The 26,452-nt window shown below is 34.6% G+C and overlaps 1 protein-coding gene across 1 annotated transcript in view; it reads left to right on the top strand.

Annotated features, from left to right (window-relative positions):
• LOC131152421 (probable sphingolipid transporter spinster homolog 2) overlaps nt 1-25,763 on the top strand; it is a 41,782-nt gene extending 16,019 nt beyond the window's left edge. The window contains exons 9-16 of the mRNA XM_058104301.1: nt 6,493-6,574; nt 8,266-8,357; nt 8,851-8,927; nt 9,096-9,209; nt 16,173-16,292; nt 17,266-17,394; nt 17,977-18,055; nt 25,479-25,763. Coding sequence (XP_057960284.1) covers nt 6,493-6,574; nt 8,266-8,357; nt 8,851-8,927; nt 9,096-9,209; nt 16,173-16,292; nt 17,266-17,394; nt 17,977-18,055; nt 25,479-25,612 — 827 coding nt within the window. The 3' untranslated portion in view covers nt 25,613-25,763. The remainder of the gene's footprint in view (nt 1-6,492; nt 6,575-8,265; nt 8,358-8,850; nt 8,928-9,095; nt 9,210-16,172; nt 16,293-17,265; nt 17,395-17,976; nt 18,056-25,478) is intronic.
• The last annotated feature ends 689 nt before the right edge of the window (nt 25,764-26,452 follow it).

Raw genomic sequence — 26,452 nt, 5'->3', positions numbered from 1 at the left:
ATGGGGTTGGGTTTCATGGCATATATGACTGTCTCAATTTAATTTATGGGGCTTGTGCCATGGAATTCTTCCTGCACAACAGATGCTGCATATGAGAGTCACTATTAAATTAGGTTCACGAATAGCAATCGCTCTTGTTGTGAAAGATCCTTCACCCCATAGAGTCGGTGTGGCTGTGGTTTGAGTTTGAGAACTCCTAACCTAGAAGCATTGGAAGTGCGAAAGTCAATATACCTGCATGATTGGTATGCTGTGACTGAATTTCTGACGCAACAGGATGTTGATTTTTGAGTGTTGAATTTCAAAAGCCTTAGCCCTTAGTGTGTTACCTGCTTACCTGTTCACTTGATATCATCCCACTTGCATTGTTGTATTGGAGAGTTGTCTCAGATTGATTATTTAGTCTTCCTTCAATCACTTTATATATGGAGCACTACTTGGAACTTGTGAAGAAACATACACCGATCTCCCATGTGTGCATGAAGTGAGACACAGCCCTTCATTTTGAAGGAGCTTGATCTTAAAATACATTAATAGGGCACTAACGCAGCCTAATCAGGCTGGTAAGAGGTCTCACACACCGGAGCGTGGGAGATGCCAGAAATCAGCTAGTGTGTGGGACCTCTGGGAATGGTATTTTCACAAACCTATGGATTGCAGGGTTCTGTGACTACCTATGTGGTTGTTTTTGTGAAGTATGGAAAGGATTTTGATGATTCTGAGAAGGGTCAGCAGCAACGATCGGGTTGTTTTCCGCGACTGCTGAGTTTTTCAGCAATTCCTGGACTGGTTTCTAGGCTATAGAGGTGTGACTGATCCTCCTGTAATGGCTTATTTGCATAGGTTAATCAGGTTTATGGTTTGGTATGGCGGCAGGGTTCATGTTGGATCTTGCTTTGATACCATGTTAGAATACCACTTTACCTAAAAGCTTAAGTTGTTAGGTTGTGGCCCATAGGCCAATAATGTTATATCAAGCCTTAACAATGGTAATATAACCTATATGATTGGATATCTGATGAAGTAGGTTCGCGTGGGTAATAACAAGTCATGAGTTTATGTGACAAGCATTATCACTGTTTCTTATTTTGCTCATTCCTATGTCGAGGACAGTGCAATATTGCTATGTGTAAGGTTGAGTTCTTGCTCTTTAGAAACTCCATCTCTCTTATGAATGGTCTGCTTAAGTGCAATGAACACGTGATGGATTCACGTATATGGGTGTGAGCGGAGTGCTCCTATGTGATCTTGGGCTTGATTGTTAGAGCGCAAATGCAATCCAGGCAAGTCTCATGGTTAATTGTGCCATCTTGTGCTGAATAACTAGACTTGAAGGGTGTAATGTGGACAGTAAGGCCAACGATTCACACTAAGGAACTGTGGTTATAGAAATTTAAAATCTTACATACTCTCGTGGGTCACAACTTTTTGTTCTAGATTTCATTCATAGCCCAAAAGGCATAGGATACAACAGATTGCATTTTGATTGATTTACCAAGATCTTCCTTTTGCCTTTCAAAATTGTGGGGGATTATTGGTTTTTGAGTGTTGAGCTTGAATTTCAAAAGCCGTTTTCCCCTTGGTTGTTTCACCGTTCCCCATTTGACTAGGTGGAACTTTAATTATGCCCCCAAGCTTCCTATAGGAAGCTCCTTTGAATTCTTTCCAATCTCTTGGCAATAGAAACCGGGAGTGGTAGTAGGGACATGAAATAAACAGGAAGATTGGGAAGTTGCTTATAATAACAGTGAGTCTGCCATATTTGACAAAAAATTCCTTCCCAACCTGCTAGCCTTTTTTTTGAACTTCTCAATGATGGGGTCCCACTCTCCTTTATCTTTGAATTTGGCTCCAAGAGGTAGCCCAAGGTGACTGATAGGGAAAGTTCCCAACTTGCAGCCCAAAAGTCCCGCAAGGAAGGCCCTCTTGAACTGTCACTAATCGGAATAGTTTCACTTTTTCCAAGACTTGCTTTTAAGCTCGAGACAGCTTTAAATTCTGTCAAAATACATGCAAATTCTGAATGTGGAGGGGGACATCCTTACAAAAAAATGGTGTCATCCTCGAACAAGAGATATGAGTCCTCTATAAACCTTCTGTTTCTGCCAACTCTAAGGCCTTTAAGGAGCCCTCTTTCTATAGCTTTTCTCAACATGAGGCTCAACACCTCCATCACCACAATGAACAAAAAGGGGCACAAAGGGTCCCCTTGTCTTGGTCCTTTGGAGGAGTGAAAGCAATCAGCAGGACACCCATTGATTAGCATTGAAAAGCTTGTTGTATTGATGCAATGAGCGATCCATCTGCACCATTGCTCCCCAAAACCCCTCTTTCTAAGAAGATAGAGAAGAAAGTTCCAATTGATGCAATCAAAGACTTTCTTCATATTAAGTGTGCAGATCACACTGCTTTTCTCTCTCTGATAGGTATCCACCACTTCGTTTGCAATGAGGGCTGCATCCATGATCTGTCTTCTGCCACAAAGGCATGCTGATGTTGCCTGATAACTTCTAGAAGGGCTCTTTTGATCCTCTTAGCAAGGAATTTAGCAAGATCTTAGAAATACTTCCCACCAGGCTGATTGGGCACAAGTCCTTAATATTTAATGGCCCCAAATTTCTTCGACATCAAATTAAGAAAGGTTGCATTGATGCTGTACACAAATCTACCTGATCCAAAGAAATCCTCAAATGTGCTGATAAAGTCCTACTTGAGAGCGCCTTAATTAGACTAGAAAAATGTTAAGGAGGAACCATCTGAACCAGCTGCTTTGTCTTGACTGCAATCTCTGATAGCTTGGAGATTTTAGCTTCTTCAAGAGGTTTCTCAAGCCACTCCGCAGTAGAGGGGCTGAGTGATTTAAAATTGATACCATTTCTTCAGTTTTTGGTTTCAGAGTAGAGAACTTTGTAGAACTCACAGATGCCTCTTTTGATTTCCCCTTCTTCTATCAAGGTGTTTTCCCTGATTTCAATGCTGGAAATGGTGTTTATTTTGAAGTGAGCATTTGCAGCTTGGTGAAAAAATCTATCTTTTCATTATTTTTCTATATTTCTATCTCTTACTTTACATATGGATATGGGGGCATGAAATTCGGATCTTGGACTTTGATTTGTGCAGATGATGTATAAAGTTTCTTCTAAATCCACCGCAAATCCAAACCCCAAAATCCATGATTTCAAATATTACCTTATATAAAATTTGGAAAATTGGAAAACAAGTTGTCTTTTTTGTGATAATTTTGAAATCTAATAATAAAAATAAAAATAAAAATAGTTTTGCACATTTAAACAAACTCTTTATCATTTACCTTTTTAATACGAACCTTGGAATTTAAAATATAATCTAAAATTTTTATAATTCGTTGGAAAACTAAAATTTGGAAAATGGAAAATGTTTTCCACAATTAAATAGGTGCCTAGTGTTCCAATCTCCCTCCTTGAGCCAAAATGCTCTAGATTTCTGTCTGTGGGTGATCTCTTCAAGGCTCATAATCTCATCAATTCCTTATTCGGCAATACCATTTTTGCCCTTCCATCGGTATTGAGCCCTTGTCCTAGCTCCTACTCATCAAGATCCTTAATGTCATTAAGAATAGTGATCTTTCTTGCTTGAATATTTCTGGAGGTGCTCTTGTTCCATACCTTGAGCTATTCTTTCAACACCTTCAGTTTTGATGCTAGCACAAAGCTATCTTTCCCCTCAATCTGAAGCATGGACCACCAGTGCTCAATGAGATCTTCGAAACCATTGTTCTTTAACCACATGTTTTCAAAGTGGAAAGGGTTTGCCCCCATTTGACTTTTCCTGTGTCAATGGGAATAGGGAAGTGATCTGAAGTGGGCTTGGGAAGGAGTCCCTGAGTGGCTTTGGGGAAGTGCATGTCCCAATCTGCCATCAATGACCCAACTTGATTCTTGCCATTAATGACCCATTATAAACTAAGTTATTGATTCGTTGATGTTATTTTTTTATTTTGGGGATGAGGGCTTGCGTGAAAAGTAGAATCACCACTCCTCTCTCATATTTTTCCTTTGTTGTCTGTTCTTTGCGTTGGTCTGGGTTGATCAAGTCTGGGCTGCTGCTCCTGATTGCTCATTGGTGAGTCAGTAGTGCATGCACAATGGAAAGGGCTGTGGTATCGCGGCTGTCAAATATCTTCTGCATTGAGATGACGGTAAAATCTACTATAAGGGCAGTACATCACATGCCCCGGTATGATAATTTCTTTATTTTTTCTATTTTCACAGCAGGGAATCCAACCACAGAGTGGATGAATTCAACCTTCTTTGAAGGCTCATCCAAAGAACAGGGTCGGGGGTGTGTTAGGCCCTATTACCTCCCTTGAATTTTTTCAAAATGCATATACCCCACATTTGGTATAAATTTTTATTTTGTTATGATTTTAGTAAAGAAATGTGCACCAAATCCTTTGATATTATGTCTCTTTCATCTACAAAATTGAATTTTCAAAAAATGTTTTGAAGATTTATTAATGAATCATTGTTTTTAAAATTTTTGTTCATGTTTTATATCTAAACTAAAATCATGTGCTTAAATATGATTATGTGGTTCTTTGATACCTTTTCAAATATTGGAACAGTTTCACTATATCATAAGCTCAAATTTTTAAATCATATTTATCTTGATAAAAATTTAGATCTTAGTAATTTTAAAATTTTTGTAACTAGTAGCTGGATCCTTTTTTTTTTTCCTTAATATATTTTGCATTTTTTGTTTTGTGTTATAAAATATTCTCAAAGTAAATTATTATAGGAGAAGATCCTTCTTTACTGTTTCCTAATTCCATTTTTTAAACTCATTCAAATTTTAGCGGGCAGGCTTATTATTTTGAAGGGTTTAGTCCATGACATAAAGTAAAAGCCTCTTTATTGTTGTTCATGCATGCAAAGGAAGTATTGCAGCTAGCATTAAACTTTAGCGAGGTAGGTAAGTGCCAGAAGCCTTGGGGGAGGTGAGAGGCTTTTGTAATTCACCCTAAACTGAAATCCTGCCTCAGTACAAATATGCTAAACTAAAAGATATAATCCAAAAAAAAAGAAGATAAATAAAAGACAAAAATAAAATATTTAGCGTATCTCTTGTTTGCATGTTGTATCATTCTCCCCCATTGCAAAGGAACCCTGAAGACACACATTGATGAACAAATACTACGTAACACTGCTCTAACTTGACTAACTATACTTATTTGGGCTTAGGACTTGACAAACCCTTGGCCCTCTTCTTTAAGGTAGAGGTTTTGGTGACTAAGGTACTCTTGGCTTACTTATGTCTGTAATGCCCTTGACTTGTGAACTCCCTTCCCCAGTCCCCCCACCCCACTCTTCCCTGAAACAAAAACACTGAAAGAAAAAGAAAAAGAACTACATGCATCATCGGTTAAGGTTTGCCGTGGAATTGGAGACTTCGCTTGGTTGGGTACAACTAGTGTAAAAAAGGGCAATACTGCTGCAGGCCAAAAAGGATTTTGGAAAATATTGCTTCATGAAAGTGTGAATTATTAGCTGCTCAAAAAAATATTTCGGAAAAGCAGCTAGAATTATGATGATTGCACTTTTAACTGGGTGATATATTGTGGGGATGAGTGTGAGAAGTCTTTAACTCTTCACTTCTCATGGGGAAGCCAAGAATTCTTGAACTTATCTCTTGGTTGTGTAGCCTAAGCATTCATATTGCTAGTTTTGGTTCTACTTAGAGCCTGTGATTCTTAGACATACCCATATAGTTACTGCTCTTCCCATCTTGGCTTCATTAGCCAAAACCTTGTAATATGCCCAAAAAAAAGAAAAAGAAAAAAAAAACATTGTAATGTAGCTGAGATCTCATTTCATCCTTCACCCCAAGTGATAATTTCTAGATACAAGAGTCTTTCCTTTTTGAGCTTGCTAATTTTGAAAGGTTCACTAGCTAGTGAAAACAAGGTTTTTGCACAATAATGAATTCTCAATGGTCACCAAGTTCTGGGCCCAAACGGATTTGAAAGGCATGGATTGTCCATTTATTGTTCCTGGTAAGTATCGATCATGCTTGGAGTTGTTTGGAGTTGGGACATGACTTTTACAGTTAGGTTGTGATGAAAAAACTACTCAATAAATCCCAATTATGTGGGCTTGGATGCACAATTTGGTCCTGCCAATATTGTCAGTTGGGTACATGACTTAACAGTTTAGGGGTGTTATGAACTCACTTAATAAAGCCGAACTATTTGGACTTGGATGCACAATCTGGTCCACCCAATATTGTGTGTTAAAGGCTAATTCTTCCACAAAAAAGTTATTGATGTAATGTGGAACTTTGCCTGTATATTTTCTTCTTTGTTGGCTGAGTGCAAGTCCGAGTTTCTGAATATCATTTGGTATAATATTTTATATAAGCAGGATAGACTCTGTGTGTTTCCACATAAAGATTTATCTTTTTTTCTTTAATTTTTGTAATCATTCTTTTTTTGGTGATAATTATTCTTAATTGCAGGTTCTGGACAGTCAAATGTTAATGGTTGTATGATGACTGGAAATGAAGGTATCCATAATCAAGCCTCAAATAAAATGTCCAAGTGAGTGCTGCATCAGAGTGGCTAATACATTAGTTATTTATTTTCTTTTTCCAATGAGTAAATATGATTTTAAATGCTGTACTTTACATAGAAAAAAATTCTGTCTTAAAATTTACTGCACAATTTGAGAAAATTATATTTGTCATAATTTTGAGAAAGGAAATTTAGCAAGGTGTGTGTTTGATGCTTCCCGATGAAATGTAATGCTAGAATTTTCAGAGGTTCTTTTCTTTTTGTTGATCATCAATGCTTAGGTTCCCCCCCCACCCCCTTCTTGGTGTTGGTTTGGACTACAGCAAATTGTTTGTTTAAAGATATTTCTCTGACTTACTTGCAGAGGGACTGGCACGTGACATTTTATTAGATTTTCTGACTATGTGTTGACTTTTCTTTGGTTTTTCTTTTCTTTGTCACTGGAGGATGCCCTATCCTCCCTTTTGTATATTCTACTCTTCTCATCTAATATAGTTATTTGTTTATAAAAAAAGTGACTTTTTCAAATTAAAGAACTGATTCAAGGTGTAAAAAAACAGTTAGAAAAGCATTACAAAAACTATATATGAAGAAGGCATTTCATCCTAAGGATCTTTCTTATGCCAAAGCAATGGTACTAGGTCATTTTTTTTTTTTTTTACTTAAGCATAGATTATAGTGTATATTTTTTAAAAAATGACATTTATTTATCTAAAAGTATTGGAAAGAAAAGTGACTTGATGGAGGCATTGACGTCCCCAAGAAGTTGGAAAATGACCTTCCCATATAGCCTATAGGCCCTTTTCAAATTTAAGCATCTAAATTTATCTTAGGATCCAAGAGAGTTACTTATTTTTTCTGATAATATAGGATCCAAGAGAGTTTACATTCCATTACTTATCTTGATCCATGTAATATTGGGTCAAAATCATTCAATCTAGGGAAAGGCTGGTTGAAGCACTAGATTACTCAATATGTTCATTGGCATTGCCATCCAGCCCATCCCAAATCAACAAACAGGGGATTATAAAATTTCCATTGGCCTTTGTGAGTTTTAGATTATCTTCCATTATGTTACACCCATAACTGCCCATCAATTGTTGACGTTATTAGGGGCAAATGGAAGCCTCAGAGTGGTTCATTTCATGTAGAGTATGCATGATTTACCTTTAGGTAAAGGACTGAAGCTAGACTTCTGCATACTGTTGGCATATTCACTTATTCAGACAGGTCCCAACTCCCAAGTGTTGGTTATTTTAGGTCTGGTTGAACCTTTTGCTTTCTCATTAATTAATTATTTATGTATTATTCATTCCTAAATGTTGGTACGAGCTTACACATCTTCAATCCCTGTTGTTCTCAACCTGCACTTGTTGGTAACATGTTGCAATCATTTTGCACTCTGATAATTTGGCCTTCACCCTGGAGTACCTGTGCTCTAAACTTGGTTGAACTTGGTCATGGGACATGACTCCCTTAAAAATAAAGAAAATTAGCTAGCATGCCGCTTATACATGCACGTATAATCACTCTTAAATCTGCTGACTTGGGTTCAGAACATGTCTGACATTAGCTCTCAAAAACTCAATGTCTACCATTCCTATTCTTGCAATGATTTTTTACGATGAGGAGGTCTGACTCATTAGCAGAAGTAATTTCTGGATTAAATATTTGTTATGGTTTTGTTTGCTCCTTGTGTCTTCTCCTTCATACTGCAGGTCAAAGGGTGTGTTTTGTAGCCAGTTCTCAAGATTGTGGAAAGACACAAAAGCACTTTTGCTTGAGAAAGTCTATGTTGTCAATGTTCTAGGTAATTTCTTACTGGTTTTTGACTGCCCAATATCTTAATCTCTTTATTAGGATATTAAGTTCTAAGAATATGAATGAATTGTTTTTGACTGCCCAATATCTTAATCTCTTTATTAGAATATTAAGTTCTAAGAATATGAATGACAAAAATTATCTACGTTGCATTTGGGTTGGAGTGGTGAATTTGAAGTTATGTGAATTTGGGAAGAACTCTATAAGATTTTTTATTAAAATTTGTCCAACGTCATAATCCCAAATGGCATGTTAAATATTGGTGATATTGTTTCTGCTCCATACAAAATTTGCTGCACACTTTTCATGCCGAGCTACAAAATTTTGATCATTTTAGCAATCATATATAGATATATTTTTCTCATTGCTTTTTCTATTGTAGAAAAATTGAACTAAACAGTAGTCTTTTTTTTCTTTTTCCCCACTTTTAACTTGTATTTAATGCTTTGTGTTAATTATTTTACTGTTAAGTTGCTTGGCAGGTTACATAGCATACAACTTTGTCATAGGAGCTTATTCATATTGGGGGCCAAAGGCTGGCTATAACATTTATCACATGGTAATGTTATTTCCATCTCTCTTCTTGAATTTCTTTTTGTTAACATCCTTTTGTGTTAATTTTTTCTTTCTTCCACTACAATGCAAGTTTGAGTACTCTTTTTGAACAATTACAATATTTCCATTGAGGTTATGGTGGTATGTTGGTTAAAATTAACGCTTTTGACAGAGCAATGCGGATATGATGTTTGGTGGGGTTACAATTGTGTGTGGAATTTTGGGAACTTTAGCTGGGGGCTACATTCTGGATCGCATAGATGCCACGATTTCTAATGCTTTTAAGGTATTCTTTTAATCTGCTGCATCAATATTGACATTTTTAAGTAGTTTAGTCATTTTAGCATATGGTTGTTAATTTACCACTACTTTTCATGCCTATGGTTTCAGCATTTTGGTTTCATTTTCACTCTCTGAAAAACTTTGAACTTTTTGATTGATTGTGATTTTTTTATTTTTATTTTAAATGAATTGAACACTTCTATTAATTGTAATCCAATACTTGACTTACAATTCCTAGTTTTCTCTAGCAATATCAAAATTCGATATCGTAGTGATACTGTCAGTTTGTATATTTATACTTTATTGTTGAATTCCTGTCACCTGTTATCAAAGTAGCTGTTTTGCTTTAAGCAATTTATTTCCATTTGCTCAAAAGGTAGTAAAAAAATTTATTATTGTTAGACATCCCAACTTCCCCACAATTTTTTGTCTGAATTATTCTTGAAGCCCCGCAAATTTCAAGTTTTATAATTCTGACTATGGTTTGTATTTATAAGGGCATCACTGGCCCAAATGTGAAGTTGGCTTCTATAGTTGCATGCTCTTTTGACATTTCCCCATTGAGTTCTATTATTGTGAAAATATACCCCCACTTTTTTTTATGAGTTCCTTTCTCCATAATTTACTAGAAATGACTTTGGATCTTAGAAGGACAACTCCAAAAGAATTTTCAAAGAAAAAAAATACTCATTTACTCCTCTTCTCCTAGGCTCACATTAATTTTTGTTTTTATCATGAATATGCATCTTGGGTATGGCCACAATCTTTTAAAAGTTCCAGAGATTTCTGAACTTCTCGCTCTCTATCACCCTTGAAACTGAAGCGGCGGGCAATTTTTGTCTTACAAAATTTTTTATAGAAAATTCTACAAGTCATTCAAAATTTATCAAATTCTTGACTTTTTCAACAGAAATTTTAAAAAATTTGACTATGGAACTAAATTTCATGGAAATTGAATTTTTGAGTTTCAAACCCTCCAATTTGAAATTTTGTCTTAATAAATCATCTTTTCTAATTGAAAACAATGATTATTATGAGAAAGATGTGGATGATAACTTGAAATTTTGTGGAAAAAATTGAACTTAGATATTGGCTACAACATTTTAGTCGACCTGTTATGTTTAAATTAGCTTCATTTGTAGAATAGCTAATATTTAACTGATTGATGAATTTCATTTATCTTAATTGAATATGTTTTGATATTGTTATTGTAGTATAGTTATTATGTCGTATACTAATACACCACATTCTTGTCATTGATGTATTGTATACAATATATTTGTTTTAAATCTTGCATTATTATGTCTATTAAAATTTTCAAAAGAGTCTTTAAATAGTTCCATGGTTTGCTACTAATTTCCATTACTTTTTATAATCAAAATTGAAATAGAAAACAAATCAAAATTTAGTTGAAATTCAAATTTAAAGCCTTGGTATTGGTCAATGTTGTTTGTATTGTATGATGTGCAAAATATAGCATATTTATTGTACCAAGAGGGGATCAACTAGTATCATGGGGATGTACAGGTTAGCTCTTTGTATCGTGCAATATAGAGCATATTGTGATATCACTCAGTCCACAAATATCTCAGATGGATGGTCCAATGGAAAGGGGCAGTGATGCAGTCGACATGGGAGAAGATTTTCTATTTTAGTTATATTTTCGTTCATTTTATCTAGGGTCTATTTATTGGGGTCATATCACTAAGATTCTAGAATATAATTACTTGAAGAAGCATGAGTTTTGGGTTTATTATTGAAGGAACTATTGAAAAAACAAACAAAAGAAAACCAAGCCTAAAGTCCCACTAGGCGGGGTCAGCTACATGAATCATTTTTCGCCAATTTACACGATCTTGAGCAATTTCCTCCAACAACTTGAGGTTTGTTAAATCTTTACTATCTCATTCCAAGTTATTTTGGGTCTACCCTAACCCCTTCTACCATCACTAACAGAAACTAGCTCACTCCTTACTGTTTGGCCTACTTTTCAGGTGCCTAAACCATCCCAACCGTCCCTCGATTATCTTCTACAAGTGCTATGCCTAACTTACCGTGAATATGTTAATTCTTTAATTTATCTTTTAACGTTATACTTATCTACGTTAGCATTCTGATTTTGGGAACTTCTATTTTTTGGATATGTTGCTTTTTAGTTGTCTAGCATTCTGATCCATATAATAGTTGGTCTTATAATCGTCCTATAGAAATTTAATTTTAAATTTGAGGATATTCTAAGATTACATAACACACCCCAAAGCACTTCTCCATTTTACATTGTACCCAGTTGTTACTCTATGCATCAAATTTTCTTTGATTTATACTTTAGCTTTGATAACGATTTTGATGTATTGAAATCTACTAGTGCTATTAATTTCTTGACCATCAAGTTTAATCTTTTTCTCTAGTATTCCTTGAATAGTGACTACTTTGTCTTATTTCTACTTATCCTAAAACCTCTAGATTTAGAAGCTTCTCTAAGTCTGGCTTAGATTCTACTCTACCCTTAGTTTCATCGATGAAGACAATATCATCTGCAAATAACATAACCATAGAACCTCATCTTGGATACACCTTGTAAGTCCATCCATCACTAGTGCAAATGGATAAGGGTTCAAAGCATCCTTAATTCTACCTATTGTGTCTGGGAGTTGCCCAAACTCTCCTGGTCCTGACACTAGTCATTGCTCTATCATTGGTACATGTATTGTGTATATATTGAGGAACGAGTTTTAGGTTATTTTGCTTTCTTAAGCTAGTTTCTTTATTTCTGAAAAAAAAAAAAAAAAATAGTTTCCTTATATTCCAAGCATTGTAAGTCTCCAAAGTATTAGTTTTTATTTAGAGTTTAATTGGGAATAAAGTTGTCGGATGTTTTGCTTTAGGCAGTCACTTACTAATGTCTTGGCTACTATGTCTAGTGGCATGGTTTTTCTTAGATTTGCGGTGAAAATAGAGTTTTTTGAGTTACTTGATTTTATGATTGATGCTAAATGAGAAGAAAATGTAGTTCATCACAAATAGTCCTTCAAGTTATGTCACTGTGGATGAGATGTAGATGCAGAAGAGGAAGTCTCTATTTTGGTCCCCTGCCCCATGTGTGGACCATTATGTTGACTTGGTTCACAAGACATTGAAGACTTGCTGATGCACGATGACAGCATAATAAAAGTAAGGAGGATCGACATCGACTTCATATTTATTGTTATATTTGATTACTTAGCTCGATGAGGTTGTTTGCTTACAAACAATTGAGAAGTGGGGAAGGAGTCCATACTCAAAGAAGAGGTGTCTTAAAGGAGGTAGAGATTACCATGTATGATTGTAAGTTTTGGAAATCTGTTACATTTTGCTTGATGAGGGTGTTTTCCCAAGTGAAATTGTTAAGACATAGGATGGAGATGCAAATCCAACAATGGGATGCATATCTGAAGCAGTGGATAGAGCCAAAGGAACCAACTGAAAAAATAATTTTAATATTGTTAGGATGAGTTGCTCGTGTTTGGGAAATTATCGTTAGTGGTTGGAATTTCGACTTCATTGAACATCACATTCAAAACAGTAGTCTCCGCGGGCATAGAGGTAAGACTATGCACATCTTGCCCTCCCTAGTCTCTAGAACCCTGATGTTGTGGGAGCCTTTGTATATTTTACCATGATCCTAATTTAAACCTCGATAGTATATTGGAGATTGGCCTATATACTACACTTGAAAAGATATTCACCTAATATTCTTTCATAGTGCAAGATTGATGCATGAACAAACTTCATGAAGTGGAAGGTATCTTTGAAATGCATATGGTTGCCATCACTACAAACAAGGGTAATAATTGGTCCTAGTCCTACTCCTGTGCTGCCTTACATATTCGTTAGTTAATCCTATAGGATTGTCTTTATTATGACTTATTGTGATTCCTAATTTGGGTGTGTGTGTAGCAGTATGGTGGGAGACCTATAGGAGTGAATGCAAGGAGAGCTTCAATGGCTAGCTGTATGGGTGATTAGCAGCAGTTTTATTGTTGCAGATTGTGAGGGAAATTGGAGCACTTCAGATCATATTCACTCCAAGAGGAGGAATTGTTTGGATCAACAAAAAACTCAAATGTTTTGTTTTTGGTCGAGCATATTAAGAACAGACAATTGAAGAAGCAAGAGAAAGGAGAAGCATTTGGTAGTTATTTGTTGAGGAGAGCCTAGTAAGAACAGCTGGGAGAACTAATCTACAAATCTTTATATTTATAGTCTAGGTAGTTAACTACTTAATTAGTATTTTCCAATTAGTTAGCTACCAACTCAGGAAGATGTTATTGATTTCTTTGACATGACTAAGTGACTTGTATGGACTAATGAAAGGGAAGAAAAAGGTTGTGGGAGAAGAAGGTTTTTTTCTTTTTTCTTTTTCTTTTTCTTTTTTTCATTTCATTTTATTTTATTTTTTATTTTTGTGGGATAGACTTCTTGTCCTATTTTGTTGTAATTTCTCCTTCTCTATCTAATATACTTTCTTTTATTATCAAAAGAAGATGAAGTTGAAGAAATTGAGTTCCTCGATTATGAGATGAATGATATTGGTGATGAGGACTATTGACATTGATCATGGAGATGTTGATTTTGATGATTGCTTCAAAATTGAAGCTGTTCCCCCCCCTCCCCCCCCTTTTGTTCTTCTTTTTTGACATAAAAAGATATAGCTGTATATTTTATACTCATATTTTTATAAGTCAACTAGAACTCTGGTAGTACGTTTTTTCCCATAGATTATACTAGAATATGCTACTGGCTTTTTTGGTGCATATGCAGGGAGAAGGGATGAGTATTTTAAGGTCTTTTTGATATCATTTCTGTTTTTTCTTTTTTGTCTTTTTTTCTGTAAACTTGTACGGTCAACGATGAAGGAACATATTATGACATCACATTTCTTTACATTGCTGATTTTCTAATTTTATTGTCGATTTTATTTTTTTAAAAAAAATTGAAAACCTAGCTTTTGGTTCTTTTGTACCAGAATATTTTAATATCAGAATCAACTTTTGTAGATTAAGTCATTCATTTTGCACGTAGTTTTTTTATTATTATTTGAAATAGAATAAAATGGTCATGTGAATTTAAAATATAATTAAAATAAAAATATCCATAAATTTTTTAAAATTTGGAAAAAAAATTACAGATGTCATTTAAAGTTTGTTTTTACTATTTTTCAATTATCATGTGCAATAGGAATGTTCTTGTAGTACTAAACAATGAGTTGAAATATAATAATTAAGTAAATAATTATAATAATTATATTTTTATTGTAATATTCTTAATTTGTACTGTTTTAATTTCTATTTTTATTATAATATTTTTTAAATTTATATTCTTTTAATTTCTATTTTTATTAAAATATTTCTTAATTTGTGTGTTTTTTTTGTATTTTTTATTATTTTAATCATACGTTAAAGTGTTTTATTTTTTTATTTATTTTTATTATTTTAATTATATTTTAAGTATTATTTAATTCAAAGACAAGAAATGAACATTTGCTCGTTCAAGTTTTTAACTTGTTTTAGTTTCATAAATATTAACCAAATAGGCTGTTAGTTTTCAGTTTTTAGCTTTTGTTTTTGATTTTTAGTTTTAATAATTTTTGACAATGATACCAAATGACCGCTTAAACTTTTTTGTGCATGTATGCAAGCTCAGCAGCTTTGTGACTCATATAATGAAACTTTTCATAATATGTTAGTTTTTACTTCATTATTGTTATAGAATTGTGTTCCCATGCAACAGCTTTATTAACTAAAATTACAAAGTGTTCATCTATTAAGTACGATACATGATACAGAAAACAGAAATCTAGACATGATAGTTCTTGAGTTGACAACTACTGTTTGGGCACAATAATGAGGCCTGAAAAAGTGAAGGACTGAGAAACAGAGAACAAAAGGGTTCAGGTGCTATCATAAATTGAAGCCTCAAAGAGATATCCACAGAGTCCGGAAGAACAGGAACCATGAGGAGAAATTACTAAAAATCAAAACCTTCTTGAACAGGTCTGGATTAAGAAGTAGGATTCTCAAGAACTTTGACATGTTCTCCTTGCAAATAATACAGCAAAGAAACACATGAATAAAGTTTTCTTTCTATATTGGCAGTTTTTAATTTCACTTTGGTGGGGTGTTTTCTCGTGTACAACTGAGCATCTTTGAAATTCCCATTTGGTAAAACATGATGCCTCATGCTACAAATGCAGTGGACCATTGGGCAATAATGGGCCAACTGTCTCTAAGCTGTCTTCAGTTTGCAATATATATATGTTGCACAGGGTTCAATTGTTAATATATTGTCTCTACATTTTTCATTTCTCAAATTCTTGCAGAATCCAGTATTTTCTTGATTTTTTTAAAAAAATTCTGCAATTTCTCCCAAAATATATTGTTCATCTATGAAGTCAGAAGAATTGGTTCTACTTGTAAGCACTAAAGTGTCTACTTTCATATCTTAAAGACTTAACTATATATCATCATTACTATATCATCTTAAAGACTTAAACTATATATCATCTTTACTGCTGATTTGAGCTGGCTCTGTTTGGATAAGAAATCTTTGCAGCAATTAAAGTGAATTGAAGTCATTATTGCAAATTACGGTCAAGATAATTTTTTTTAACACTTAATAAATCCTAATTTTATCCTAATATATCTATTGTAGAAGGCTCTATTTTTATTTTGTGGCTTGTTCAAGATAAGAAATTTTTTGCCACTGCTAGTGTTGCATGAAAAATTACAGTGGAGTCATTCAATTTATGTGGGACAACTGAACATGCCTTTAAGAAATTGGCTGTGAATGCTATCTTTTTTGTCTCTGTGATATTTTCTTAAATTTTAGCTCTAGATAACACTAAACTGTTAGTCATCTACAGTTTTAAATTCCTCTCTTGAATATTTTTTTCTCTGATGAGAAATTCCTCTCTTGGCTTCTTTTACAGCTTCTTTCTGGAGCAACATTTCTGGGGGCAATCTTTTGCTTTAGTGCATTCTGTCTAAGTAGCTTGTATGGTTTTTTAGTCCTTTTTTCAGTTGGAGAGCTGCTTGTCTTTGCCACCCAGGTAATTTAACTAGTAAAGAAAACTCAGTTTTTCATTTTATATTACAGTTACTGTTGTTGCAAGCTTACCTTTTTTCTTTTATATAAAATGAAATGGAAAATAATGGACAATTAGTTTTCCAGTGAGAAATTCACCTTAACTTGTGTTCTAGCTGATGATATAGTCTGTTAGGTTTTGACATTTTGTGATCGAAAGTTAGATTTTTCACTTAATAAATATGACTTCCGGTAGATTATTTGTTGGTAGTCCGATGGTTTATTGCTATCAGCATAGGGCTTATGCCATGGCTACCGTATTTATCAACTGATTCCGGCAGGTGTAGATATTCTACTTATGTGTGGAACTTGAAATTGCATAAATTAATAATGAAGTGTGTTCTTCTTATTGCTTGCTCTCATGTGCAAAACTTCAGGTCATGATTATGGCGGCATGGACTATGTCATCAATTTGATGTCATTTTGACTGCCTGACAGAGTGACAGATTCATTCCTCTCAATCCCTCGATGACTGTTCTTTCTAAAATTTAAAATGAGGCTATCCCTGCAGTTATCTCATGATCCATGTGCATTTTTGTTGCTTCTAGGTGTTTCTCCTTTCACAGTGGTTTTATTTTAAAGCTGCTACTTGCAGCAGCTTTGTTTTTTTTTTTTGCCACTTTGCTTAATTTGTGTTTAAATGGGCTACAATGAGAGCATTAAGGAGGAACTATTTTTTTTTGTTACTTTTCATGATCCCTTCTTTGATGTGGTATTGAACATATAAGTCCTTGCCTTAACCAATCTAGAGGATATATTTAGATATCATTGGTGCCCAACTCCCAAAGGTTGCCTAGTTATATCGCTACCAAGTGTTAGCTGAAATGAAGTTCTTGTTTTTTACTTGAATCTATAATGTTCTTATTTAAGCATCTATTATGCTCTCAATTTGGAAATAGTGAAAATTTTATTGAACTTTTTTAACTCTGATATTGCAGGCTCCAGTTAATTATGTGTGTCTTCATTGTGTGAACCCAAGTTTGAGACCATTATCAATGGCTATATCAACTGTTTCAATCCACATATTTGGTGATGTTCCTTCCTCACCACTTGTTGGTGTCCTGCAGGTGTGCCATTGCAAGCTTTATAACTGACACCTTATGTTTTATGATGTATTCTGATATGACTTAACAGCCGTCTTTATGTCCTTTTTACCAAAGAAATTTTTTCTCTCGTGTAGATTTGCAATTAAGAAAATGGGAAATAACAAGATGAGGGCTTGATTTAGGATGATTTTAAAGCCTGAAATGGGTTTTGGCAGGATCAGGCCATGTTTTAATTTTGGTCTATTTTGGTTCTAGGCTACACTGTCCTCACGGGGCATTTTTGGTTTTAATAAACATGAAACTGCATCCAATTATTTTTAAAAAAAATTGTAACTGTTTTCAACTTCTTTTCTGGTATGGAATTTTTACAGAATCTCCATGAGCAGGATATAATGTGATTCTTTTTTACATTCTTAAGCAACTCCCTAGAAGGGCTTAGTTGATTGATGATTTATATTTTGTTCCCCTTTATTTGTTTGAAGGAATATGACAATTGATTCCAATCCTTTCAATATTGACTCTTGGTTAGAGATTTTTTTTTTTTTTGCTTTGACTTCTCTATGTATTTAAAATTTTCACAATTTTAATGTACGTTATATGCAGGATAATGTTAACAATTGGAGGGAGACAGCGCTTATTCTAACATCTGTTCTCTTTCTTGCTGCTGGAATATGGTTTGTAGGTGAATAATCCATACAGTTGCTCAAAAATAACTTCCTTTTTTCTGAATTCATGAATACTTAGCTTTCTGTTGTAAAATTGGCACACCATCTTTGCAAATCTCATACTTGAAAATGTTGTGCTATAAAGTTCAAAACTATAGCAACCAATGAACAAAATTTTGGACTCAAAATGGGTCCATTAGAAAATTGAAGCAGTACTGCTGTTTTAGTGAAAGCATAGTTAATATTTTTACATTTTATGTTTGTCAGTCACTGTTATCTAGGGGCCATTATTATCATCTTGTCCAGGGTGTCAGTAGTTTTTCTGATCGCAAAGAAGATTTAATAAGAAGTACAACAAGGAGCATAATTAATCCTCCTTAAAAGATACAAAACAAAATCAAAATAAATCAAAACAGCACAGCCAACGAATGCCCTTTGAGATACCCAGATACTGAATCCTAACCGAAAGCATAACCAAAATATACGAGCATTACATTGCAACCAAATCTGCCACAAAACTGCCAAATTGTACACCTCCACAAAGCCAAAGCATCCTTAACCGTTCTGAAACCTGAAAAATGGATAGCCAACAAATCTTCCACTAAATCGGGACACACCCAATTATCTCCAAATAAACCAAAAAGGTTGTTTCACACCCTCCAAGAAAAGGAGCAATGGATTAAAAGGCCTCCTACTCTGCAACAGATCGTTAATGTTTTCTCTATTTAAGAATGACCAACCAAAAATAAAAGCCTTAATCTTAGTGGGGATTTTAGCTTCCAAATGGATCTATGAAGTGGGAAAGACAAGATTTTATTGGTTCAATGCTCAAAAAAGATTTAAAAGAATGCTCACCACTCCCCAAAAGAATCAAGAATCCAAGAATGATAGTTTCTCCTTCGGGAAATGAGCCTACCATCCAAAAAACTTAATAAGGAGAGAGCCTAAAGGAAATGGTAATCCCAATAGGAATCATCTCCATAAGAAATAAGGAAAGAAGAAATTGGTCCATTTTTGTAAAACGGACAATCTAAACTAACAGGGGAAAAATGAACGAAGTGAAAACCCTCCCACCCACATGTCTTCCCAAAACTAAACATGGTACCCATTTCCCAAAAAATAAAAAAAAAATTAAGGGAATAAAAATAGGATATGACTCTGAAATACCGTTCCTAGAATTATAACAACATCATCGCAAACCAAAATTAGCATCCCACCCATTATCTTTGCAGGCCAAACTTACTTTTAATAACTTTGTGCCAATGGGAAGACGACTCTAAGGGAAAACACCACAGCCATTTACCCATTAAAGCAATGTTCTTAGACACCAACTTACCAAGGCCCCAATCCCCTACTTTTTAGACCTATGGACAACCTCCCAACTAACTAAATGATCTTTGTTCTCCTGCACCCCAGACCAAAGGTGGTCTCTCATGATTTTCTTGATACTTCTGGCTACCCTCATAAGTATTGTAAAGATATACAAGAAATAAGGAGGAATATACTAGCAAGGTAAGCTTGAGTGTAATACACCCACTTGGAGAAAATAAAGCACCCTTTCATCCTTCCAACCTCTTAGATGCCTTCTCTACCATAGGATCCTAATACCCAAGTGGTCTACAATTACCGCCTAGAGGCAGATCTAGATAACTTAGGGGTCAATCAAGAATAGCACTCCCAGCTAAAGAGGACAATTCCAAAGATCTAGAATTATCAAAATTGATGCAAGCTGACCCACTCTTCCCCAACTTTATTTTTAAACCAGAGGCGCCCTCAATATATTGCAAAATAAAGCACATTAACAAGAGTCCTGATGCTCTAAAGTAAAATAGTATCGAATAGTAAACTTAAGATGAGAAACCACAACCCGCTCACTTCTCACCCCAAACCTTTTCACAAAACCTCTATCTACAGCTCTTAAAACTATTATACTCAAAATATCTACCCTAATAAAAAACAGAAAAGTAGAGAGAGAGGATCCCCTTGCCTAATCCTCTCATCCAAGATTGCTATCTTTAACAAAATCTCTTTCTTAAAAATATCTTATCAAGAAAGCCCAACTAGTTCACAAGACTTTTCCAAATCTACCTCAAAAACCACCTATTTCTCCTACGATTTATGAACATCCTCAACAACCTCATTTGCTAAAATAGCACCCAAGATCTTCCGATTTTCTGCAAAAGCACTTTGAGCCACGAAAATAGCATCCCCTAGAACAAAACTCAGTCTCTCATCAAAAACCTTGCCAATGATCTTATATACTCTAATCACTAAACTGATAGGTTGAAAATCTGCAACTTTGATAGACCTACTCTTCTTTCGCACCAAGTAGATGAAAGTAGAATTAATGCTTTTACACAAAATCCCATTAAAAGGGAATTCATTGAAGATAGATCTTCATTAAATCTCCTCTTAACAATATCCCAACAATTATGGAAAATCCATATTGAACCCATATGGAACTGAAGCCTTATTCCTCTCCACCTGCAATCTGAAGATGTGAAATCACAATCACTTGTTTCCCATCCCAACCCTCTTATAAAACCGCCATCTACAATTTTTTAAACCAATCTACTCAAAACATTTACCACAAGGACTACCAGAGAAGGATAAATAGGATCTCCTTGCCTGACCCCTCTTGTAGCTCTAAACCAAGAATAAAGCTCTCCATTAATAATAAAAGAGAGAGAAGCATTAGATGAACACCCCCTCATCCATGATTGCCATCTTTGACTAAACCCTTTCTAATAAACGATTATCATAATATTTTTTCAAAGTCTACCTTAAACCATCCCTTTATTTCTCCTTAATAGGAACATCCTTGACAACTTCATTCGCTACTTTGAGCCTATTCCCCACAAAGCACTTTGAGCCTCTGAAATAGTATCTCCTATCGCAAGACAGCCTCTTAGCTAAAACCTTAGCAATGATATTATACACGCTAGTCACTAGAATGGAGGCCAAAAATCTGAAACTTTAATTGACTTGTTCTTCTTAGTCACCAAAATTATAAAAGTTGGGTTAATGCTTTACCCAGAATCCAATTAAAAAAAAATTCATTGAAGATCTTTATTGAATCCCCTCGAACAATATCCGCACAGTATTGAAAGAAAGCCTTATGGAACCCATGTGAACTCAGAGCCTTATCTCGCTCCATATTAAACACTAGTGCCTTTATCTCACTTTCCTCAAAAGGTTGCTCCAACCACCTCATCTGATCACTTCTAATAGGATTCCAATCCAGCCCCTCACACGTAGGCCTACAATCATCTTCCTCAGTAAACAAATTAGCAAAAGAAATGTGTAATCTCCCTAATAATCAAAGAAGAGTAAGAAGTAACCTCTCTGCCCAAAAATTTGAATTCTGTAATCATATTCCTCCTCCTACTACTACTAGCTAAACTATGAAAAAGTTTAGAATTACAATCACCTTCCCTAACCCACTTAAACTTAGTTTTTTGCCTCCAAGTCTTCAATTCCCTAAAAATCACCTCCTTTCTAAATCATTAATCAGCTTTAGCTTCTTAACCTTAACAAATTCTAAAAGATTTCATTCTTCTTATTTTCTATCCAGCAAAATAATCTCATCTAATGTTGTCTTTTCTCTGCCTTAAAATTCCCAAAATCTTCAATTTTCTAGATTTTCAGCTGCTTTAGCATTTTAATTTTTTCATAAACCTAAAACCTTCCCAACCCTTCTCAACATTTTCACTCCAAACATTCCTAACTAAAGATTGAAAAGACTTATGATGAAGCCACATATTTTCAAATTTAATGGAGTTGGCCTCCACTTGACCTTACTAGATTCTAAAAGCATAGGGAGATCGGACACTAATCTAGATAAAACCGGTTGAGAAAGATTAGGAAACTCGTCCTCCCACTCACTAGAAAAAAAGAAAAAAAATCCTATCTAAATGACTAGCAACTTCTCTCTCTCTCTCTCTCTTTCTTTTTCGTTACAATAACAACAACAACAACAACAACAACAAATGAAGTTTTAAGTCCCTCTAGGTGGGTCAGCTACATGATTTCTTTTCTGCCAATTTACACGATCATAGGCAATTTCCTCTAACAAATTCAAGGCTATTAAATCCTTACTATCTCATTCCCAGTTATTTTAGGTTTGCCTCTACCCCTTTTACTGCTCTTGAAAGTAACTAGCTCACTCCTTATTGGCGCACTATTTGGCTTACGTTGTAGATGCCCAAACCATTTGACTCGTCTCTCCCTCGTCTTATCTTCTATAAGAGCTACACCTAATTTATCGTGAATATGTTCATTCTTTAATTTATTTTTTAACATTGTACCACTCATCCACTTTAGCATTTTCATCTCAACAACTTTTACTCTTTGGATATTTTATTTTTTATTTACCCAACATTCTAATCTATATAGCATAATTGGTCTTACAACTGTCCTATAGAACTTTCTTTTTAATTTTTTGGGTATTCTATGATCACACTGCATGCTCGAAACACTTCTCCATTTTTATCCAACCTATTTTAACTCTATACATTACATCTTCTTTAATTTTGCCTTCGACTTGCATAATTGATCCAAGGTGTCGAAATCTACTAGTGTCATTTTGACCATCAAGTTTAACCTTTTCTTCAATATTCCCTGTACCATGTCAGAAATTACTTTTCATGTATTCTATCTTATTTGTACTTATCCTAAAATTTCTAGATTTTATTCTAACTTAGATTCTACTCCACTCATAGTTTCATCAATCAAGACAATATCATCTGTTAACAACATACACCATGGAACCTCATTTTGGATACTCCTAATAAGTTCACCCATCACTAGAGCAAAAAGATAGGGCTCAAAGCAGATCTTTGATGTACACCTATTGTGATTGGAAATTCCCTAGCCTCTCCACCTATAATCATAATGCTAGTTATGACTTCGTCATATATAAAATGCTAGTTATGACTTTGTCATATATATCCTTAATAACATCAGTATATCTACTAGATATGCCCCTTTTTCTAAAATCCACCATAGAACTTCCCTTGGTTTCTTGTTATATGCTTTCTCTAAGTCAATTAAAATCATAGGCAAGTCCCTCTTCTCTTCCCTAAACTTTCCCATTAATTTTCTCAAAAGATATATATCTTCTGAAGTAGACCTTCCAAGCCCTAAACTTTTCCATTATTCTTCTGAGACCCTCGTTTCTAACCTTAATCTTTGTTCAACTACCCTTTGCTATTGTTTCATTGTGTGGCTCATAAGTTTAATTTCACAATAGTTATTACTATTTTGAATGTCTCCTTTATTTATGTAAATGGGTATTGAAGTGCTATTCTCCATTCGCCTGAAATTTTCTTAGTTTTTATAATGATGTTAAGTAAATTGGTTAATAGTGTAATTCCATTATCATCTAGGCATTTCCAAACTTCAATTGGGATGTTCCTAGAGCTTTTCCATTTTTCATCCTTTTTAATGCAAACTTAATTAACTCTAATTGCGAATAAATCTCATATTTTTGGCCTTTTCCTCATTTCCTAATTCTGGGTTCAAGCCTTCTTCTTGGTTTTCATTAAATAGCGTACCAAAATAACTTCGCCATCTTTCTTTCATGTCTTCTTCCTTAACCAAGACAATACATTCTCACTTTTAATACATTTTACATTACTTAAGTATTTGCTGTTTCTTTCTTTAGCTCTGGCAAGTTTAAATATGCCTCTTTCCCCTTCTTTGTATCTACTCTTAACATATAAATTATTAAAAGATATATGTTTAACTTCATTAACGGCATTTTTTATATCATTTCTCGCCTCTTTATACCTTTTAAAGTTTTCCATGTTTCTAAATTTTTGTCATGTTTTGTACCAAATGCTTTTTGTTTTTACAACTTTTTGAATATCTTAATCCCACTACCAACTTTCTTTACTATTTGAGCATCGTTCTCTCTGGATTCACCTAAAATCTCTTTTGCTATCTCTTTAATAGTTAGTTATCCTATTTTCCAATGAGTTGTCATGCCTACATCATCCTCTATTGTCCAATCACCATTTTGATTATATTATCCATAAAATTTATTATATTTTCTCCCTTTAGGTTCTACTACCTAGTTCCCTTGCATTGATTTATATCATCCTTTCTCGTAACATTTTTTAATACATATATCTAACTCTAAAATTCTGGGTTGTCTAGTTAGGCTTTCACTAGGAAAATAAAGCATTACCCAAAAGAAGATCTGTTATAAGGATGGCAATTTCTTTCTTTTTTCAGTTTTTGTGTGTTTTGAACTCCCTTAACCCACAATCTCTAATAAAACTATCAAAATTCTTCAAAGAAAATCTTCCACCCCCTTTCTTTTCCCTAGGGAATCTCGCCACATTAAAATCATACCCTTAAAACCCACGTAGGATAACAAAAACTGTACACAGCAAATAACTTGTCTCAAAATAAGATCTAAGAGCAGGTCTGGAAGGAGCACAAACCGACAAGAACCACTACTGACCCCTACCTTTCGCTCCCAACAAAAGAAACGAAGAAAAAGCCCTACATGACTATCTAGACAACTGAATGAGTATCCCACAAAAACGAAGGATTCCCCAGCTGCGTCCTAAGAAGGAAGAACCTCCCACTCCTTAAACTGACCCTCCCAAATACTACAAATCAGAGGACTGTCCACACTCTCTAGTTTCTTGGTATGAACAATATTAGGAGAACTGTTCAGAATGTCCCTAATAAGACCCCTATTTCTCAGATCCCCTAACCCTCTAACTTTTCAAACTAATGATCTTTATTACTTAACCAGTTTCCCCCTTACCTCCACCCCAACCCTGTCCATAATTTACCAAAGTAGCTAACTTGCTCAATAATGTGCATAATGTTCTTGTTTAATGGGAGCCAAGGTCAAGTAACTATTAGCAGTTTGCATATGAACTGGATGACTGAAAAATAAAACCAAATCTATTGACTTGATTGTGTGCGAGTGTTTGTATGAACTACATAAAATTTATATGAAATACTCCTGTCAAATTAATATAAACAATTAAAACATGTCGTAATGCTACCTGCAAAACTATAAGCCGAATGAAACTGTGTTGGTCGCAGTTATTGATGGTTGCATGATCAATTATTTTCAGTCAATTTTCAATGACTGGATTGAAACACAGCATTCTATGCATAAGCTACACCCGAACCGGTTCCATGCATGGTAACAGTTTAATGAGTGGAAATTGTCTGAACCTAGTCTATTGCCCGACTTGTGTGCTAATGAATTATGTGATTATAGCAGTATTAGTAGGCCTAACAACAGCAATAACAGTACTAGAACAACAATGAATGACCCCAAGTTGGTTATGAATTCGAGATTGCCTCTTTATTCTTTGATCACTGTATTAACTAAATATGAGATATGTTACTTGTCTAATTTAATGTGCTTCTCTTAACACTAGATAACAATTACTCTGCAACCATCCACAGGGATGTTTCTGAACAGCGTGGATAAGTTTAATGAAGATGCTGAGAATCAAGTGTCCCCAGTCAGGAAAGCCAACATGAAACCATTGCTTGAAGGGAACAGGGATGAGTTGCCAGATACCCCTGTAGAGACGTAGATTTTCACAGCATTATGTTTATTATTATGGCTGTGCTGTGAGAAACCTTGTGAATAACACCTCTTACTGGCATTCTTCTGTTTTTTAGTTCATGAATTTTTGTATAGTTCATCAATTATCAATGTTCTCACACAATTTTTTACCTTCAAAAGTTGCACGACAGCTTTTATTGAGCAGCAGTTCTCCTTCCCATCGTAATGTACAATTTGAAGCCACGACGGTGCCCTTGAGGGAGGATTTGAGGACGGGAAATCATGGAATACTAGCAATAGCTCCACTGGCATCTTTCCTCATGGTTGCATGGTTCAAGGAGTTATCGAGCTGTTTCACACAATGTAATGAGCAAAGGATAATAAGCGAAGATGTGTTTTTGTTCCCTTGTCCCTGTGTACAGTTTTTAAAGTTCAATCTAAACATTTACAATTTTAATATTAAAAAAAAAAAAAAACTTTTATGAAAATTGACTAGTTGGGACAAGGGCATTGTTGTACAGAAGATTGGTTCATATGAAACTTACCTCTTTCATGTAAATCAGTTTTTAATATTAAAGTCAATGATCAGTTTTTAAAGGCTTCAAAAGCACCTTTGGGATGGGAGCATGGTATGGTTTTTTTTATAGCGTGGTATTATGTTGTTCGTGATTGGTTCATGTGGGTTGAATGATGGCTGCTTTGGTCCTCTCTCGTATAAATAAAAGAAAAGAGGCTACGATGTGGATGTTCTCATGGGCTTTTTAAAGTCAAATGCGCTTTTTTCAATCGATGGCTTTGTTGAATCATTGTTACTAATAAAGTTTTCTTTAATCAATGGCTTTACTAAGTCATTTGGATCTTGGAAAAT

Source organism: Malania oleifera, chromosome 1 (genome assembly GCF_029873635.1).
Source record: "Malania oleifera isolate guangnan ecotype guangnan chromosome 1, ASM2987363v1, whole genome shotgun sequence".
Taxonomy (NCBI): Eukaryota; Viridiplantae; Streptophyta; class Magnoliopsida; order Santalales; family Ximeniaceae; genus Malania; species Malania oleifera.
Note: the sequence above shows the minus strand (reverse complement) of the source record. Positions and strands in the feature narration are given on the sequence as shown.